Source organism: Pyrgilauda ruficollis, unplaced genomic scaffold (genome assembly GCF_017590135.1).
Source record: "Pyrgilauda ruficollis isolate IOZ18807 unplaced genomic scaffold, ASM1759013v1 scaffold6, whole genome shotgun sequence".
NCBI lineage: Eukaryota > Metazoa > Chordata > Aves > Passeriformes > Passeridae > Pyrgilauda > Pyrgilauda ruficollis.
The window spans coordinates 1,788,631-1,808,661 of record NW_024527710.1 but is presented as its reverse complement, the minus strand read 5'-3'; the positions used below and the strand labels follow the sequence as shown (position 1 = coordinate 1,808,661).

General features: G+C 44.2%; 1 protein-coding gene across 2 annotated transcripts in view; it reads right to left on the bottom strand.

Annotated features, from left to right (window-relative positions):
- Nucleotides 1-17,467: 17,467 nt before the first annotated feature.
- DPYD (dihydropyrimidine dehydrogenase) overlaps nt 17,468-20,031 on the bottom strand; it is a 335,322-nt gene continuing 332,758 nt past the window's right edge. For both annotated transcript variants that reach the window (XM_041483444.1, XM_041483445.1), the window contains one exon: nt 17,468-18,874. In XM_041483444.1, coding sequence (XP_041339378.1) covers nt 18,704-18,874 — 171 coding nt within the window. In that variant the 3' untranslated portion in view covers nt 17,468-18,703. The remainder of the gene's footprint in view (nt 18,875-20,031) is intronic.

Sequence of the window (20,031 nt, the reverse complement as noted above, 5' to 3'; positions counted from 1 at the left end):
TTCTATGTAAATCTGAGTTCCTTGCTAGAGATGAAGGAAAGAAATGGAGACAAATTTGATGCAATGCATTTGTAATAGAGAAAACAACTTTTTGATATATTCACAGGGCTTGTTATACTTTTCTGTAGCAAAGAAGTCTCTAGAACTTCAAATTATAGCTGCATTTACAGATGCTTTGAGGGAGTTTTGAACCTTTGTCTCCTTGTCTCCTGTCTCCATTGCATGGATCATTAGAATTGTAGCAAACAATTGTGACTTACACATCCTTTCATCCTTTATATACAAACCAAAATATTTTTTGTCAATTTATTCAATACCTTACAGTTGATTCTCAAGGTATCTGGTAGATAAATCTTTGGTTCTGATCATCCTTTAGAATGCCATCTTAAAAGCATATAAACTAAGATATATTTGATGTGTATAAATGCATAAAACAGAGTATAAAGAATGATGTCTCCACTCTTTGAAAACAACAGCATTTGTCAAACTAATTTCAATCTAAAGTTCAAACTAAATTACTAAATGAAACTAAAAACTAAACTAATTTCAAACTAAATTTCAATCCACAAGTTCTGTAGGATGGGTTTACAGCTAAACTTTCAACACTAATTCCTACAAATATTTTCCTGGTAATCACTACCCCAATCACCCTTGCCATTTGTTTGTGTTATATGCAGAATTTTGGAAAAAAATAAAAGTAGCTCAGTATAGAGGTTAATAATTCAACTGCTCTCTGATTTTAATTTCATATGTCATTCAGGGACTGAAGGCACTGCGGTATTTGCATTTGGCAAAGCTGGAGAAGCTCTGAGATATGATTGTGTCCCTGTTAGTGCACTGAAAAACGAGAGGCTTCAGGCAATGGCCAGGTGGGATCTGGTCTGTGGATGTGATCCCTGGCTCTCTTACACCCTGGACATATCCTGCTTGTGCCTGTTTGGAGAAATGTTCAAATCAAACAGTACAACAATGAGCTGGCCTGAAGGATGGAGCTGTGTGAGTACCACCTTCCTCCCTGTAACGTGCCCACTGAGATCAGGGACCGCAGTCCGCTGTGTGACATTTCCTCCTGTGCCCTTCAGTGCCCCTGTAACTGCGCTCAGGGAGGGGAGGGCTTGAGGAAGGCAGAATGAGACCCCAGAGGCGCCTGGGTCACTCCCCAGTGAGACAGCTAGAGAGACAAAGGAGAGCTGATGGGCTGTAATTGGATTGCTACCCTGGGGACTCATCCTGGACAAACATCCAGGAAGATGTGGGAAGAGGAGGGTGGGGGTTGTCCTGAGGAGACATCTAGTGAGGTGGCACTAGTGTGTGGCACTGTGTGAGGGGCCACTGGCCCAGCTCTGGGCAGAGCCCATGGCACAGACTGCTCACTTGGCTCCTCGGTGCTCTGCATTCCGTGTGTCCTTCCAGCCCCTGGTGCTGCAGTGGGCAATCCTGCATGGCATTGCAGCTGGTGGCGATCCCCACTGCAGAAAGCATGCAAGAGCTGTGCTGTGCTCAGGGACCAGCAGCAAGGACAGACAGAGAAACTAGGCTGGGCTAGGGAGAGACAGCTGGAGCTCTTCTTCATAGGCAATGTCAGAAATAACCAAATCTATAGCTTAAGATCAGACCTTGTCCCAAAGAGACAGGACCTTTCCCTCCTCCCTTTGCTCTGCAAGGCAGCCTTCCAAAGGCCTCAGATTTGTTTCACTCTGTGTGTTCATTACTACTTTTTAATGACTGAATTCTCACTCAACCATGAAATAATTTAGGAAAAATTGCATTAACAAGCAGACTTGCTAAGTTCATAATTAAGGTATTTTCAAATATTATGGGAGGAAATTAACTTACTGAGCTGTCTGTGGAAACAGTGCAGAAGGCAGCAGGTTGTCTTGTGGAATATTTATGAAATACTTGCTGGTATTGGCCGAGGACCTGGACAGGTCCATGGCAATAAGTCACTGAGGGTGTTGGTGTTGGTGTTGGTGGAGCCGTGGCTGGGGCTGATGTCACTCAACAGCGCTGGCAATGACATCCCCTGAACTGATGGCTTTGGCTTTGTCCTGTTTAAGCATGTCTCCCCTTAATTCTGTGTCTTATAAGAGGAAAGAAGGTGTCTTTTTTAAAGGGAAACCAGTGGCAGGTGTGCTAGAAGGTCCTTCAACATCAATACCAAATGTCTTGTTCCTCTGCAGCCTAAACCTTGGGGCAATCACTTTCTTTATTCCCTCTGTCAGGAAAACTAGGAGTGGGGCTGATCAGGATATGGGTGAGGAAAAAGTTTTGGCAAGAAAAAAGGTGTTTTGGTGAGACTAAATTGTTTAATCTGCTATTAAGAAATGGCAGGCTTTTGATACATTTATGGTGGATAAAGACAAGAAAAACCTAACTAACTTAATGTTTTGTTTGAGTCATTTTTGTTTCAGAAAAGGAAATGAAAATTTCACTTCTGAATGCTTGTTTAAAAATGACTTCCCAATTCAGCACTGACTACTGTCATTTTAGGAGTGGGAAATAATTTAAACACTCACAAAGAAAACAATGTTTTTTTTTAAAAAACAGATACTAACAAACTTTATTGGTTTTGCATGGCCTGGCTTTTGGTAGCAGGAGGGCCACAAAGATGGGTCCTGTGAAAAGCTGCTGGAAGCTTTCTCCATGTCCTGCAGAGCCAATCCCTGGTGGCTCTGAAGATGGACTTGCTGCTGGCCAAAACTGGGCCAATGAGAGAGGCTGGTAAAGCCTCTGTGATGACACATTTAAGAAGAAAATCAAAACCAAGTCACAAGCTCTGCTTGGGAGGGACTGAAGAGTCACAGCACTGAGGGCATCTACCCACTTGCAGAGCCTGTCACTGGGGGTGTGTGCATGTGGTCCACGGGTACACCAGCAGGGAGCTGGAAATCTCACTGAAGGGGCTGGGACAGCAGTGTGGGACAGTCCCCTCTCACACCCATGGAAGCAGAGTGGGGAAGGCATTAGGGAGCTGTGCTTTAGGTGTATTTTTAAGATGTCAGTGGAGAAAAGTCTTTCACATGAGGCTGTGCTGAGCCCAGCAGGGTTAACCTTAATCGCAAAAGGCATCCACACTGGAAGTGAAGATGCTGACAACACGCCAGTGAGATGTGACGTCAGGATGTGAAAGTCAGCAGTGGAGATGTGCTAGGTGACTACAGGCACTCATCTGGTTGTGTTTCTGTGGGGAGAGCAAGAGTTAACAGCTAAAATTGTTTTATGGCCAGTACATGTGGTAAATAAGATTACTTATAATGAGATTAGCCTTGGACAGACTAAACCACTGATGAGTTCATCTTGGTCTGAGGCAATCCTGAAGCAATTGTAGCACCAGAGAGGATGTAAATGGTTCTGGCTGTCCCAGCGTGCCAGGGCCATGCCAGGAGGTGGTGGCTTCTCCTTTTTGGGTGGAAAGACAACTGCTGCAGGGAGCGGGTGGCTGTGAGTGATGCTGTGGGAATGTGATGCCAATGGATGTAAGGAGCTTCAAAGGCTCATCTCTGGTGAAAACTGAGTGTGGTTAGAGCTGGAAATATTTGTGAGGGGCCATGTGCTGTGCCCAGCAATGGGAGGTTTGTCAGCAGTGCCCAGTGCTGGGCAGCAGGGCACACGAGTGGACAGAGGTGGGAGCTTTGGGCTTTGCCTGGGAGCAGCAGGAGGTGGGGCAGGGCGTGTGGAACCCCTCCTGTGACCCGAGGGGGTCAGGCACTGACCAGCACACTGGGATGGTGGGCACCTGCTGTGGCCTGCAGCCCCCCAGGGGGTGTTGGCTGGAGGCACAGGAATGGATGTTTTCAGCCTTAAATAAATGTAGCTGGAATGAGACACCTGACAGCATGTGTTTGTGCTGCCCTTGAACAAACAGATTTTGTCTGGAATGGATTAAATTAGTTATGAGTTTAAGTAAAAATATACAGGGAATAGGAAAAAAAACAACCTGGTAGCAAAGTCATTGCAAAGGAATAGTCCTGCATTCCACATTATTTTCTCAGTGTGTTGCATACAGCTTCTCTAGAGGGGCATCCCATAGAGCATCCCAGCACCAAAAGCATAAACCCAAACAGGTTTTTAGGACAGCAGGCCCAAACCTGCAGGGTAGACCTGGGGTGTTCCCTCTGAAGGCACAGGACCACGGGGGAGAGCTGGACAGGAGCTGGGCATGCACTGTGCAGACCTGGCCTCACACAGGCTTCTATTTGCTGATGTATTCTAAGTCACCAATTCTGACATCCCAAACACTTAAACCATCCATTACGTCTCTGTGGTCTTATCTTGGTGTAAATTAAATTAAAATCTGTCCATGTAGTGCTGTTGCAATGCAGAACTGGTATGGTGGTGGTTTCATGCCAGCTCAGTGCAATCCATCCAGTCTGTCCCACTGGGAACAGCTCAGATGTCTCCCTTAGTCCAAGGTCTCTGCTACAGTAATGCACAAGGCAATGGCAAATGGCAAATGACCATCATTTTAGCAGACACAAATTACATTCCTACCCTTTATTTCCTTGGCCAAATCTCACTGTCATCCATCAACCTTTGATATTCAAAATCTAAATAAATTTGCTAATTTTTTCCAATCAAATATGAAATGGTTATTCTACTTTCAGTAATTAATCTTTTTAACACATTTAAATGATCTTTTAACAGAAGAAAATATGACCTAGGAGTCTTTGAAGCCAACCTACTCTTTTCTTTTCCTGTTGCTTTTCACTAAACACAATGTCTGTAGTGCCAGACTAAAATTATGCTGCTTAAACTTGATAAAGTACTGCATCAACAACAAAAAAGGAAACTATGACAGAGAAATGAACAGAAAGCAAAAAAAAATTCATTGTACGCCAGGCAGTCTTTTCTTTTCCATCTCACATTATGCAGTGTGCAAATGTATCCAATTTGAAAAACTGACTCAGAGCAAACTGCTAGTGAGAGAGCAGGCGTGGAGGCAGACACAAAACTGCTCACAGACCAGATTAAGTGAGTTCCCTGCCAGCCCTGCCCCCAGCAGGCAGAGGTTTAAGCAAGCTGTGTCCCCCAGGGCAGAGGAGGCCTGGCCAGGGTCCCCCTGAGCCCCAGGGCATGGGGCTCCCCTCAGCTGCACCCACCTCAGCCGGGTGGGCATCGCTGGCTTTGGGGCTGCCAGAAATAGAGATGAACTAGATGGAGCAGTGCAGCATATTAAATTGTCTCTGTGCAAATTGAGAGTGAGCATATGAAGAGGGAGACTGGTATTTGCTATGTTTCTCTTTCTCAGAAACTCTATTAGTGATCTCCCACTTCAGCACTTCACTTGTTGGTTAGTCCCCATTCTCCAAATGCCACTATGTCACAGAGGGAACATCAGCCCAGAAATAATTAGTATGGCAATTTGGCACTCACTCTTCAAATTACATCTAGCAGTTGCATGTAAAATTGTCTGTAGAAATCATCTGGCTCTTACCAAGAGTTAGTTTAATAATGGAGTTTGTTTTGCTACCGCCACTGTTATGTTAAAGTCTGGTGCTTAAGAATTGTTTTCCTCTCTTGCTGATGGAAACATCTTCTAGGAAAAGCAAGAGAAACTAAGCCTTTTCTGCTTTGCTGGAGTGAGGAGTCCTGACCTAATCTCTCTTCAAAATATAAGTGCTGATTGTGGCTCTCTGGGGAGACCCACCCAAATGCTGGATGTCATACACGTTATAGACTATTGCCCCTCTCCCTCTTACCACTAATTAACTATTAATTGACGCAGAGACAATAGTAAAACCTCCTACTTCTTATGTGACTACTAAGCCTAAACTGGGCTGTAATTTTTCCTGGTACAAAGGAGGAAAGGTAGTAGGAGAGACTGAAATACTCCAAGCCTAGAGAGGAACCAGCTTTTCATTCAAGAAGATCCAATGCCCTCAACTTGAATGTTACTCACCTCCATCCTTAATGGATATTTTTATGACACTTATGAGAGAAATGCAGAGTATATTTTTCTTTCTGCCAAAACCCCCCTATCCTGAACCTGAGAAAACTTCTTCAGCAAAGCGGGGGTTTTGCCCCAGCAGGTACAGTCCCCTGAAAATGTCCCTGTCCAGCCTGTCAGCATCATCCCAGCAGCAATACTGTGTCCAGCCTTCAGCAGATTACTAAGTGACTTAGCAATCAGCCTTTCCCAGGACAGCAGGAGGTTCTACAGCAGACCTTGCAGGTGGGATTTTAAGAGCAGGAATAATAGATAATGATGGGGCTATGTCAAAGGAAAATATAACATCTCTATAATGTGGACATTACAGGATTTCTGAAGCTGCTTTCAAAATGGGTCCAAAGAATATATCCAGCAGTGCAGGGCCTCTGGAAAAAGAAAACAGGCTGCCAGTGTACTAGATGGTGAACAGTAAACAAAAAGGAACAGGGTGGTTTCTGTGTGCATGTGTGCTCATGCCTCTTGGGCTCTGCACACCCCTGGGAGCTTTTAGAGGACAGCAAGTACTGCCCATCAGCTGATTCTCTGCAGCTGGACACAAGCACATCACTAGAGAATGCCAGGCAGTGCAGGCTGGTTTGGACACCTTTCCTTGACTTAGTCTGTGACTGTGCCCTGGTGACACAGATGGTATGTGGTTTTGAACACGTGGAATAATGAAAAGCTGTAAATGCACACTGTGAATATGTCTTCACATGACAGGGTCTTTGGCTGTGTGCTCTGTGGCTACTCCTTAGATTTCATGTGTTGCATTTTTCCTATGAATTAAAAGTAATTGAGCCTGATATCATGACAGCTGTGTGGCCAAGGAGCTGGGTGGGGAGGGACAGAGGAAGGTATGATTTTCACTGTCCATTTATTCCTTGGTGTTAGGAAAAAACCTTAATTTTGCTTGCTTGAACTAGAGTGCAATTAACCAAACACCTGATGCTTATGCATTAGGGCACCTGATGGTGTTTGTAATGGTACTAAGTTATGAGCACTCATGGAATGGGGTGTTGTTCTAATTGTCATACTTTTCTTCTGGCAGTCCTTAGGTCCCATTGGGTTAGTAGCTCCTATAATGATTATGACTGTCAAATTAAGCCATCTGTAAACACTAAAACTTGCAAGCTCTTACCAAATTCACAGCACTCATGTGTGGGAAATAAGTTCTGCATCTTTTCAGCTGGCTGTCAGGACAATTCTTAAATGGTTGGCATGTGCCTCAGCCCCTTTGTCCCAGAGCATCCTCTCCCTGTGCTGTCCCAGCCAGTGTCACCACCCTGTTGCTGTGGGGGTAAGAGCAGCCATGGGGCTCCTGCCCTGCCACGCACGGCTGGGGTGTGCTCTGCCTGCAGGTGCCAAGAGGCTACCCAGAGTGGCAGTGCCTAATTCATGGCTCTAAGGAAGTCACAATGAGTTACAGCCTTCCCAGCAGTGAGGCAGCCCCCTTGGAACACACACATTTAACAACTCGAACACAAAGGAGTGACTTGTGCCTTAAAGCAGGCTGAATTCCAGGTCAGAAACCAAACAGGGAAGAAAGGCTGGGCTCACAGGGTGCTATTCATCCTTATGCCTTGCAGCAACCATGGAAGATGCTGCAGAGGCTGCTGAGAGTGGTGTCAACAAGCAAATCTCCTTGTAGCTGTCTGCAGGCAGCCCTGGGCTGTGTCCTTGGTGCCCTGCAGCGGTGACCAAGCTTCCCTGCTCATCTCCAGTGCCAGCCCACCTTCCTCTGGACAGGGCTCCTGTTGGTAAGCATGGTGTGTAACTCAGTGTGCAAACCAAAGGGGCAGTGTTACAATACCTGCTGTGTTGCTCACACCACACCAGCAATGTTAAATGGCTCAGGACAGGCCAGGACAGAACTACTGAGGAGAGGAGGGAGAAACCCAACCTCACAGATGGGCTGTTGGAGTTTCCTTGTTTTCTGCCATGTTTAAAGGATCAGCTGGCTGATATCATGGGCTTTCCTGTGTGAAAGCTGGGTCAGAGAAACCTGGGATGTGTCAGAGGAGCTGTAAGTGGTGAGACTTTTGCTTGCTTGTCACCATGGCATGGCTGGCTGAGCAGGCAGCTCAGAGCCTGCTGCGAGACGGGGCTGGGGCTTGGCTTGGAAGAAGCAGAGCTCGGGCCAGTGGTGTTGGCTGCTTGCCCAGGGTTAGCAGAACAGAGGGAGTCATTGAGATATCCTGCCCTGAGACAGCTCAGGGCTTTGAAAATGCTTCAGGTGACCTTAATTTTGATTTGGGGTGTGCGGTAATGAGCAAGCGTGTGATGAATGTGTAAAGCTGACAGAAGGCACTGGTGTCTGTAAAGAAATAGGATGTGCAAGGTCAGGAAAGGTGTGCAGGGTGAAGCGATGTTTCAGAGGCAGTGAGCATGCCAGGCTGACTCATGAGCTGAACTGTGCAATAATCACAGGTAATTATTGCACACCAGCCAGGAGAAGGATTTGCATACACACCACGCTGGACCACAGGGCCCGTTTGGGCTGTGGCACACTCTACTCACAGCTCAGAGCAGACAGGCAGAGAGATGAGGAGCCGTTTCCAAACAGAGCCAATATCCTGTTTGTTTCCTCATCCTGCTTCCAGACATGACATTGAGCCTTGATGTGCAAAAGTGAGGAGACAGGGAGCTACTGTCTTCAGAACAATGAAGGGCAGATGAGTGCCTGTATTCACCCCTCAAAACACGTCTGCACTACAGGAATGTGCTTCTGAATCTATAGTGAGGCATTCTCTTGTAACCAATGTATTTTTTACTGAAATAAAAACAATGGAAAACCCAAAATATAATGAAGCCCTGTTGGACAGGACCACTCAGGCAACACTGTGGCTTACCAGCTAAGGGGCAAGGTAACATACCTGGCTGGGTCTCCTGTGACAGAGAAATCTCAAGGGATTATCATTGTCCCAGGGGGCAGGTTTTGAGGCTGTGTCCTTGCAGTAGGAAAATAACCACAGTACCTCCACTCTGGTGCCATTAGGGCCCTTGTGTGGTTTGGGTTTAATGTCCCCTTCCTCTCCCTTGTCCTTGCCCAGATACGTGGCTGGGTTGGTGCTGGTGGCAGTGAGGGTATGTGTCGGTGTGTAAAGACACAGCACAAACAAATTATATCCCAGAGTGGCTCTCCGAATGCAGAGAAGAGCAGAGATTTTCTTGTGAGTTTCTTGTGAGTTTTCACAAGATGAAAATCTTGTGATTTTTCAAGTGTGCTTGTGAACAGACTCCTTGAAAGCAGAGCAGAGGTACAAGTCTGGTGGTGAAGAGCAGGTAAATGTTCTCATGCCCTGGGTAGGGGCTGCTGGAACTCCTGCCTGCCATTCCTTGTGCCCCCATAGCACAGCTGCCACAACCCAGCAGTTACAGACAGCTGTGGCTGTGGATCTTAGGGGTACATGCATCAGTACCTCCAACACCATTTCTGCCCCCAGCTAGGCTTTAAGATCTGCCTGCTGCAGGCATGTTCCTTTGGAGATAGTTTTGGAGGTAACCAGCCTTTATCAGTGTCTCACGTGACATGATTAGAAAGAGAAATTTAACTGTAAGCAATAATTGGCATCTGTCTACACATACATGAACTGTGCAATATATAAAGCAGATATATATAAACACACTCACAAAGTATTGCAGGCAAGTACCTACACAGCACTGTTAGTATGCCTAAGATTTCTTGCAGCAAAATACCACTTCAGATTAAGTAATACCAAATTGTACTCTTTTGGCTGTAATATAGATATTTCCAATCTATTTTTAGCTTTATCTGGCTAATTCAGCCACACTTGGGTAGCAGTAATACTTTCTCTTCTTTTCTTATGATGCTGATTTTATTCTGGTACCCAGAGTAAATGGCAATAACTCTACCTCCCATTCCATGTTTACCCTTGGAAAGTTGGAATACACTGTGACTGCTATTGCAGCACCTGACTGCGTGCTGCTATTCAAGTGGGACAAAAAGAAACACTACTTAGTCCTGGGAGCTGTGGGGAGATGACCATAGCTAAATGATTCACTTTTAAGACCACAAATCCATATTATGGGTCACTGGGATGAAGGCAGGCATCCAAGAAAACAGATCTCGCTCCCTCCGAGCCCCGTGGCTGGGCGCGGGTCCGCTGACACAGCCCGGGGAGCATCGCCGAGGGGCACAGGCTCAGCTCTCTGATCGAGCACAAAACAACCTCAGAACAGCCCTCGGGAGAGAGGGAAGCAAGTGTTTAACCTTTATTTTATAGGGCACAGGGACTCAGTCCTGCGGGCCCGGCCGGTGGAGCTGAGCTGTGCCTCTGGAGCCCGCTGGCTTCCCCAGCCAGGAAAGGCTTGCCCAGACGGGCAGGGACACAGGTGTTCACACCACCAAGGGAATGGGGAGAGGAAGGCCAGGCCAGGCTCCTGGTTGGTTCAAAACACACAGGACTTTTAAAATACATTTTTCTTTATGGTCGGACAAGAGGAATTTCAGTAACTTGCAGCTAAGGGCATCCCCCAAATCACTCCATCCCATTTGTTGAATGTATAAAGTACCCAACTGCCACTTTTAATGCACGCCAAGTTCTAGCAAAGGATAGAAAATTTTTGGGAAAAAAAAGTAATGTATATTAATTCCTGTACCAATATTAACCTCTGTGTGGGGAAAAAAGTGTTGGATGCAAGATTTTTGAAGCCACAAGCTCTGTTAGCCATTACATGATACAATGTTCTGGCTAAACTTATACCAGATGATAAGTTGCCCAAACTCAAACAATGTAAAGGCTAAACATCACCATAGTCCAAACTCTTAGCCTACAGCATCACAGTATGTAAAATGAACATTATTGCTTCTGTATTACTTCTAGATGGCTCATACAATGCTTTCCATATACAAAGAGAAACAAAGGCATGAGGAGAATATGGCATCAGCACAATCTGCAGTGTGCACAGAGCCTCTGTGCTTAGGCTTTTTCTGTCCAGGGTAGGTCTTTCACCTTGCCAGCTACATAACTCTCTCCTTCTGGGTCTTTGGGCATTTCTTAGACAATGATTGCCTAGGAGGCAGCACTTAAAATTTAATTCAGGTAGGGAAGGCAGTGCACATGAATGATACTGACTCTCCTAGCCCTTGTAGACTATATGATTTATACATTCACTCAAGCAGCAGTGAATGAACAATATTATAGCAGGCAATATGCTATTGTGCTGTTACTTCTATGCCTTGTCTTTTTAATGAAGGGATTTATACCTTCAAAGTTAATTAACTCATTTCTCAAAATCATTTACACATCTGCTATGTTTCCAGTAAAACTTAAGTTTCTTAACTTCTGAGTTACATAAAAAAAAAAAAAAACAAAAAAAAAACAAACAAAACTGAACCTCCCCCTTTGTATCAGACACGTTACTTCATTTGTAATGAGTTCAGATGTGGAATTGCTAATAATGATAGATTTCCATGGGCTGAAATTTGGTGTGTCATTTTGGACTGGTAGCTGCTGGAAGGCCAATAAACATTGATAAACAGTGGCCATGAGCCTCTGTTGTACTCAGTGTCCCACCAGTGCTGCAAAGCAGGCTCAGTTTGGGGTGTCTGTGGTGTGTGCCAGGACCCTTCCTGTCACTGGCAGACAGCAAGCTGGAGGTGAGGGGATCTCCAGTTCCTGGCTACAGCTCTGTCACCATCGCCCCCACGGCTACCTGGCACAGCATGCTACCAAGAGCTTTTCCAGCTGACTGTGGGGCCTGTTTGGCTACTGCTGGCCAAAGCCCTGGCTGCCAAGGGGAGTGCTGGGTGTTGTGGGGTCTCAGCCAAGCCCCCTTCATCCCAGGTCTCTGCAGTTGTGCAGTGAGCACAAGCACAGCACTGGGAATGGCAGCGCTTCAGAAGAGCAATGCGGGCAGCGCTGTCACTGCCCTGCTCTGCCACACACAGGGAGCAGCCCTGCTTCTCTCTGCTGATGGCCAGACATATTATTTTAATTAAACTATTATTTCAATAACGCTTACAGCGTGTGGGCATGGCTTGGGAAGCATTAAACCCAAAGTAAACAAAGAGTGTAGCACTCCATCTGCTTTGAACAGCAACCCGACTGTTTGGGCAGCACACAGAGCTGGGTACTGTTAGTATTTACTGTAGAACACCTCATGCCAAATTTAGCCTACAAGCTGATCACAGGTTTCATTATTTCAAGCGATTTATTCTTTTCTGAAGCGAAGAACACCTCTTCTCTGCACCAAATGCTGCTTGTGAAGTCTGCTTTTCCACTTAAGGGATGCTAAGCAGAAGCTAACCAATGAAATGAAGGTAAATTTAATTACAAAAACCATAATGTTCTTCAAAACCAACAGCTCACTCTCTCTCCAACAAGGAAAAATACAAATAGAAAGCCGTTGGCAATGCTGAAGAAATATCTGGGGCTGAGGTGAAAGGGGCACAGCTTGACAAGTATGCTGAAAGCTGAATGTGGATTACCCGTGAGTGCAAAAATGAATAAATGTGTTTTATTCCATTATATTAATGAAATGGTTAATTCGGTTGCTATAGCAACAAGGAACAGCCATGCTAAAAAGCTAAAGGGCCATACATAATGCCAGATACAAGGTCTCTCTAATTCTAAAGCAGATTTTCTTAGCCACAATAGAAATGATGTGTATTTTCAATATCATCAGCTTTTGCATCAAATCCTCAAGCTAATCCAATAAATAGGGTAGCAGCATAAAATAGCATATACATGTTGGCACCTCATAAACTTCCAAAAGGGGTTTACCTATGCACAGTTCTACAGAAGGATCCACAGAGTGCAGTGTGGGATGCTTTAAGAGCCTGTTCTGTGGGTGATGGTGAGGCAGCAATTGTGTTACAATGGGCAGCTCCTACACCCAGGGAGCAGGTGCCTGGAGGGGTAACCACTGCAGCACTAGCCCAGACACCTTCCTGACAGCTATTTCACCTTATGGAAAATAGACTTGATGTTCTTTTCACCTGCATTTCATGTGATTTTGATTAAAAATAATAATTCCGTAAGGTTTCAATGAGGAATCCTGTAGTGCTTGTTTTTTGTTTAACATGGCAGCCAGGGGCAGTGTGACCCATGGTCCTGCCAACAGCCAGAGAACAGACTATAATTACTGAAGCCTTTGCAAAGGAAAGAGGAGTGCCCACACTGCCCTTCAGAGGAGCCTGGGGCAGCCCCTGCACAGCCAGGGGGAAAGGAGCTGCTGGGGAGGGTCATGGCATGCCCAGCCCCAGTGCTGTCACCAGGCTGGAGCCCTTCACCAAACACAGGACCACTTCCATTCCTTTGGCTGCAGTGAGATTTATCAAACACCACATCACTCACTCTGCCTGTAACAAATAAAAGTCAATACAGCACACTCACAGGAGAAACAGAATTCACTGGCTCCCCTTGTTGAACTCAGAAAATTTGGACTCCTACACCTGCACAAGCAACACGGGTGACTTTTATCTGCAGGCCATTTGGTTTGCATGAGATTGGCAGTAATGTTCCTGAGAAACAGAATTTCTCAACAACTGAATAAAAAGTTTTCAGTGCTGAGGCCTAAAACTGTCTACAACAGGCAGAAGTAAAAGCTGTGATGAGAAGTAGTCTCTAGAATAAACAGGTGAGAACAATGTCCTATAGGATGATAATTAGCTCCAGTCAGTGGCATGTGATTCTAATCAGCAATTGTGATGTGAGCTGGCGACTGGAGGCATTTGACGCTGCTTGCCTCTTGCTGAAATGCAATAAAAGAGCTCACCACTGGAGGCAGAAACACTGAGGAGCAACGTTAGCTGTATCACTACGCTGAAGTAAAATGTTTGGTCTTACAGAAAGACAAGGCAGATCAATAGTTGCCACTGTTTTAGTCAACTTGTATGAAATAATTTATTAAGATTCTCCCGAACCTTACACAGTACCTCAAAACCAGGCGAGAAACAGCTTTAAACTGCTGCCCTTAAGGGTTGCCAGTATACGTGGAAAGGCCCATGCAGTGCAGACAGAGGAGCTGTGTGTAACCTGCACCTCCAGAAGGTGATGCTGCAGTGGCCCTGCAGAGAAAGCCCTGCCATGAGGTGCAGAGGCAGCTCCCTGCACAGCACGAGGAATCTTCCTGCATCCATTGCACTGCAGTGCTGGGGGTACATGGCCAGGTTGGTATTTCTGCAGCACCACAAGAAACCCCAGTAGTTCAGAGGTCTGTTAGCATTTGTCAAGGAATAGATAAACTGAAGGGCTACAGTGTTCAGCTGCTGAGCAGAAACTCAGGGCTCAGTCCAAGCTAATTCCCATATGCTGCCCCAGCATAAAGGTAGGTGTGCCATGAGAAAGCTTAATAACTTGCAGTTCTTTTACAGAAAAGGACCAACTGCATTTCCTTGTGGTGATTTTAGTGTGCTTAAACTAGAAATGGGGAGAGTGGCTTTCTTTGTGCAGAAGTGGTAAGTGTTCACTTGCCAGGCTGACCTCCCTCTTCACTTCTTGATAGCAATGAGATCTGCTCCCACATCACAAAAATCACGATGGGCAGATTCAGACCTCCGAGAAAGAAGGGATAAAAGCAGGATCTCTACTCCTGGGCAAGGCCAGCGTGGATGTTTGCACAAGATCCAGCAGACTAACCTGAAGAAGAGTTATTAAAAATTGATCTCCTGCAGTAACAACTGGAAAAATTAGTTTCTCAGAAAGGAAAGGAAATGGCAACAGCAGAAACAAAGCAACCCAGATGGCCCATAAGCAGACTAATTATATGAAAGACCCAGAAGCAACTCTGAAGTTACCAATCCAGCTGCCGAGAGCGTCTGCCAGGTTGCCAGATGTTGCCAATGAAAACCTATCCTGCACAGTTCATCAAAGAAGTGGAGCTGCCTGGTGAAGTGAAACCTTTGCCAATAAAATAAATATTTTATCTAAAAAATATTTTCTACTAGGAATCGTTGAAAAATATAAAATTTTAACAACATGTCCAACCTGATGTTACAGTAGATAAATAATGAAACATACAGAATGCATTGGCAAGATCTTATTGGTAGGAAATATCTATGCTTAACATTTTATTTCTAAGGCTGCAGTCTTGGATTGTGTTAAACAAAGTGGTTTTATGAGGCATGAGGTTGATGGAATTCAACTGGGGTTTGGATAATTTGCCTTGAATCTAGCAGTCGCTTTTGCCACCTTGAGATAAAAGTATTAAAGGCAACAAAGCTGGAGGAGCCAAAGGTGATAGTGGTAGGCACTGTAAGGTGGAGAGGCTGCAGAAATGACAGTGAGCCACTCTGTGGCTGCCAAGCCACCTCTCCCAGAGCTCTGCATCCTCCAGGACACAACAAAGAAAGCAGCAGTTCCAGGTGTGCAACTTACATTTTGCTCCTGCTACATTTTATGAACTGAACAAATGGATGGCTGCTAAAAAGGCTTCCTCCAGGAACTGGTAAAGGACCCGAGCAAGGAGCAGTATGCACGTGCAGGGCTTCAGCTCTGGACACACAGGCTGCCCAACAGATTCATGCAAAGACTAGTTTTAATTTTGCTACAAGATCAAATTAATATTTCATTTTAAATCAGGAAATTATGTATTTTAAAAATACTGTGTGATTTTTTTAAATGTGTCTATTAATGTTGCCAATCCAGTGCCTTGGAAATATTATGTCAGTGCATCCTAGAGGCCAGAACCCAAACTGCCTGTATAGTCTGTTAGCGAGGCAAAACATCTCTTTTTTTCAATGAACATGGGTGCTTTGGGATTCACACAAGCATATTTGGCAGCTTTTTCAAGTAATTTTTGGCCTGCAGAGCATCCACTAGACATGGGGAGCATTTTCTGTTGAGGAATATGACATGAATAAGAATGTGCTATGGGAGCTATGGCACTTCTATCATAATTTAATTTGTCAAATACAGTTCACAGTATTTTATAATAATAATCAATAGCACAACATATCTAAAAACTGCAAGGGCTAGGGTTGGAGGATGTCAACCATCGTGTCTTTAATAATACATAATTCCTTAAATGTGCAACTAAATCACTGAAATATATGAGCTTAATTTGGAACCTCTTACACTTCGAAAATTCATATCTGTTTTTTAATAACTGGTTACAGAATTTGCAGACTAGACCAGATTTTTCTAATTTGTTTCCTTGGCTCTTAAATGGGATGATTCCCCAAGACCAATGTGAAAAACATATAAACCCCGGGAATATGTCCTTTGTGGCTCTCTCCCCTGTCTGTTTACACCTTGCCTTACCCTGATGACTTAAGACATTCGTGCAGGAGACCTAAATATGGCTATTTCTCCAAGTTCCTGCAACACACAGATTTATTGCTGACTGTCAGAGCTAGAAACAAATGAATTTGGGAATGCATTTCCTGAAACTGTTAACTGACTTGACAGAACAAGAGTGGGGCAGAGGGTGGGTAGTAAGAAAGAGGCCTCTATAACATTAGTCCTTCTTTAGTAAACAAATTATAGTCTTAATTATAGTCTTGATTCACAAAGAATGCCTTTACCTCTCTAAAGATTACAGCCACTGCAGAATACTGAACGTCCTGTGACTACTGAATATTCTTGGAAAAGCTCTGATTTTGCTACTACATTCATCAGGTACCTGCGCTTAGATACTTAAATTAGGTCTCTTGGCATTGTCCTGTATTTCAAAGAAACCAAACACTACCAGATGTGATGCCTTCAGGACAGTAAGATAATTGGGTCTGGGGATGCAGGAACAGAAGACCTGCAGAGGCTGCCCTGCTCAGCCACAGGTGACACAGCACCTCTCAGCCACAGGGCTCGTGGTAGGCAGGATGTAGAACAAGAAGTACATGGTAACAGCCTGGGAGAAGACAGCTACCTTTCCTTGCATCTGCTGTCTGAGAAGAGAAAATGTTACTTTCAGACCATCTGATTTTGATGTCTTTTTCTGCCCCACTCAAGGGCATGCTGCTTCTTAGGCAGTTCCTCAGCAGGGGGACAAGCAGTACATGCAGAGACTCTCCAAACTTTGTCACCAACATTCACAAAACTACTTGTTCTTCCTGTGAGTCCACAGTAGCTCATGTAAGATAAACTACTGCAAGACTAGGAGCTTTAAAGGGGTTGCAAGCAAATATTTTCTAAGCAGTATGACTGTCTGTTCCTGTTTCATCTGAGTCTGAAAAATCCACAATGATAAATAGGAAAATTAAAATACAAAGAGAAAACTGTTAGTGGAGACACTGGACTTGAGCCTGCCAGCAAGCCCAAAGCACCAGCAAAACAGTGTTGGTGGAGCAAGGACACTAAATGAAATGACACTTGAAAATGTTCAAATTTACACTGTGTGTGTGGGGAAGGAAGACAAAAGGAAGGCAAGTCAAAGGCAGACAAAGAGGTGCCAGAGAGGGGCAAAGAGCATGATACATTCTGCACTCTAGGCAATCAATGGAATAATGTACATGTGAGTTAACTCATTAATGGTTCCTGGAGTGAATTGTAGAGATTATGAAACACCAACTGACAAGCCTCTACAAAGAAAATCTGTTTAGTAAATGCAAAAAGAAAAATCACAAACAAACGCAAGTTGGTTTCAACATTTATTTATAATTCAGTGTTCAATTCATAAATCAAGAAACAAAAGCCAGGGTATCTTTTTAATCAAGCTTTTGCTGCTCACAATATGTAGTATAAGAAATTGAACTGATAGATCATTTGTTATTGTTATGAAACTAAAGGCTTTATAATCTTAAGTGGAGTAAAGCAGACAGCAATATGTTCATATTAGAAAGTTCCTACTGTGAGTGAAAAATGGATTAAAATTGAGATACTGTTTAGTAAGACAGATGAATCTGTAGTTATTTTTGGCTGTGAAACTGCTAGAACTATACACAGCACTGGGAGAAATCACCTTGCCAGTTTACCCTGTGTGTCTGTGTTTGGCAAACACAGCCTGCAGGGTGTGTAGTCCGCTTGCATGCAATCAGATCTCTGACCTGAAACGTGTACATTCTGGAACATTAATTGGCACAATTAAAAAGTTATTTAGAGGATGAGCTTGGAGCAAAAAATGTTGTTGCTTCTCAGAATCCTGAAACGCAACCTGGACTTCCTAATAAGCCATTTTAACTGTTTGCAGAGATGTTATAAGTGTTCACTGAGGGGGGAAACTAATGATCAAACCACCCATGCAACACACAAATCTGAAGAGTCCAGCATGTGTCAGTGCAAAGCAAATTTATTCTATAAAGTGACTAGTGTGAAAAAGAATTAGAAAGGATTATAAAAATACACTACCATATGTTGTAGTAGTTGAAAGTGATTAATCCAGTTCTTAAATCCTATTTTAAACTCCCTTTCATTTCTGTCTATAGAAAAATAGAAGCCACATCGCTTTGTTTGCATGCTATGTAGTTAATTACATCTTCTAAGAAACTCTTTTAAAACTAAATGTAATGTTTAATTACAAAATGCTCTCCTTGAAAACAGTTAGCTTGTATATTGATTTGTAGTTCATTAAAAATGCTTTCTTAATTATATTTCCAGCCAGAAAATACATAGAGATTAAAGAGCCTATAGAGAAGTTTTGAAATCACAGCATGAATTGCAACAAGAAAGTTACACTTCAAATAGTGGACAACTGACAGCCGCGACCACCTTTCTGTAATTTCAAAACTTAAATTGAAAAAATAGTAATTGGACAGCAGCGTTCACTGTACCATCTATCTGTATAACATTTTTTATAGGAGGAGATTTGCAAGGACTAATTAGAAGGCAAATCAATTGCATCAAAGAAGGGTGAAGCTGCCCTCAGCTGCGGGGCTCAGCGCGCGGGGTTCACGGCCAAGGGCAGCCCGCGCTTGGGCTCGTAGGGGGTTGTCCTGGAAACCATGCGGATGCAGTCGATGACAGGGCACACGCTGAGACACAGGGTGCAGCCTGTACAGCTGTCAGTAACCGTGGGCAGGTGGGTTTCGGGATCAAACCGGATAGCCTGCAACCAGGAATAAACATTATTGATGGCACGCGCAGGAAGGGTCAGAATGGCTCCCGTTTGGTGTCTGTGTTTCCTGCGCTGCAACACTTGGAGACATCTTGGTGTGATTCTGCACTGCAGCTATAGCAACTGTTCCACTGGCAGGGAACAAAAAAACCCCCTCTCCAGACACTGAAATTAGAGAAGTGGGCCAAATTACACCTCGGCAAAAGCTCACGGGCCACAGGGGTGGTTACAAAAGGAGGAGTTTGCTCCATGATATTTAAACTCCCACAGGGTATTTCTCCTTGATGTAAAGCAAGTATTTCCTAACATAGCAATGTGCTTGGGTTATTGGTTTAGAGGAGACACCAGACTACACCTGTACAGCTTCAGCACAATGCCCATCACGAGGCATTCTTTTGACTTTTATTCTCAGCACAGCATAAACAATCTAATTTAATAAACAGCTGAGAAAAACACAGCTTATTGTGCTTTGTGTGATTACTTCTCTTTGCAAATCTTAGAAAGGAATATCAGAGTTTGGGGCAAGCAGAGCTTGCTTTAGTTCTCACATTCCATGCAGTGAATCCTCATTACCAATTAGGGTGATAAGTGTATTTGAATGTGAAATAACAGTTGCAGTCTCAACGATATAAGCTCCTGGTTATAATGGAAATGGCAATTAAAAGCAAAAACAAAAGTTTCACGCAACCACAAAGTGTCAATATCTAAGAAGCAAGACTGGAAAAATAAAAAAAAAAAAATTAAAAGCACCAAAAACACTGAATATCCACTTTGAAGAGTTTAGGAGGGAAAATCAGGCCTGAAAGTTGAACTCTGGCAAACAAGCAGTGCCTTAGCAAATCTCCCTGACCACTGTCAGCATCTGGGGGAGGCAGGGAGGTGATGGGAAGTACTGGTGCTGCTGCAGGTTGGCTCCTAAGGCAGATTTGAGACCTTTGGGGTTTCAGTACTAGGAAGGCACAGAAGTTGCTGTAGCAACCAGCAAGGGCACGAAGTCTGTAGTAACTGCTCTGGATCCCCGAGTTTTACTTTAGCTTGAGCACAAAGAGAGCTCTGGCTCGTGAGTATTTAAGGAGGACTCCTTTCTTTCTCTCTCCCTAACAACAATGCACATCTTGAAAGGGAGTTCAAAGAGGGAGAGCAAGTCA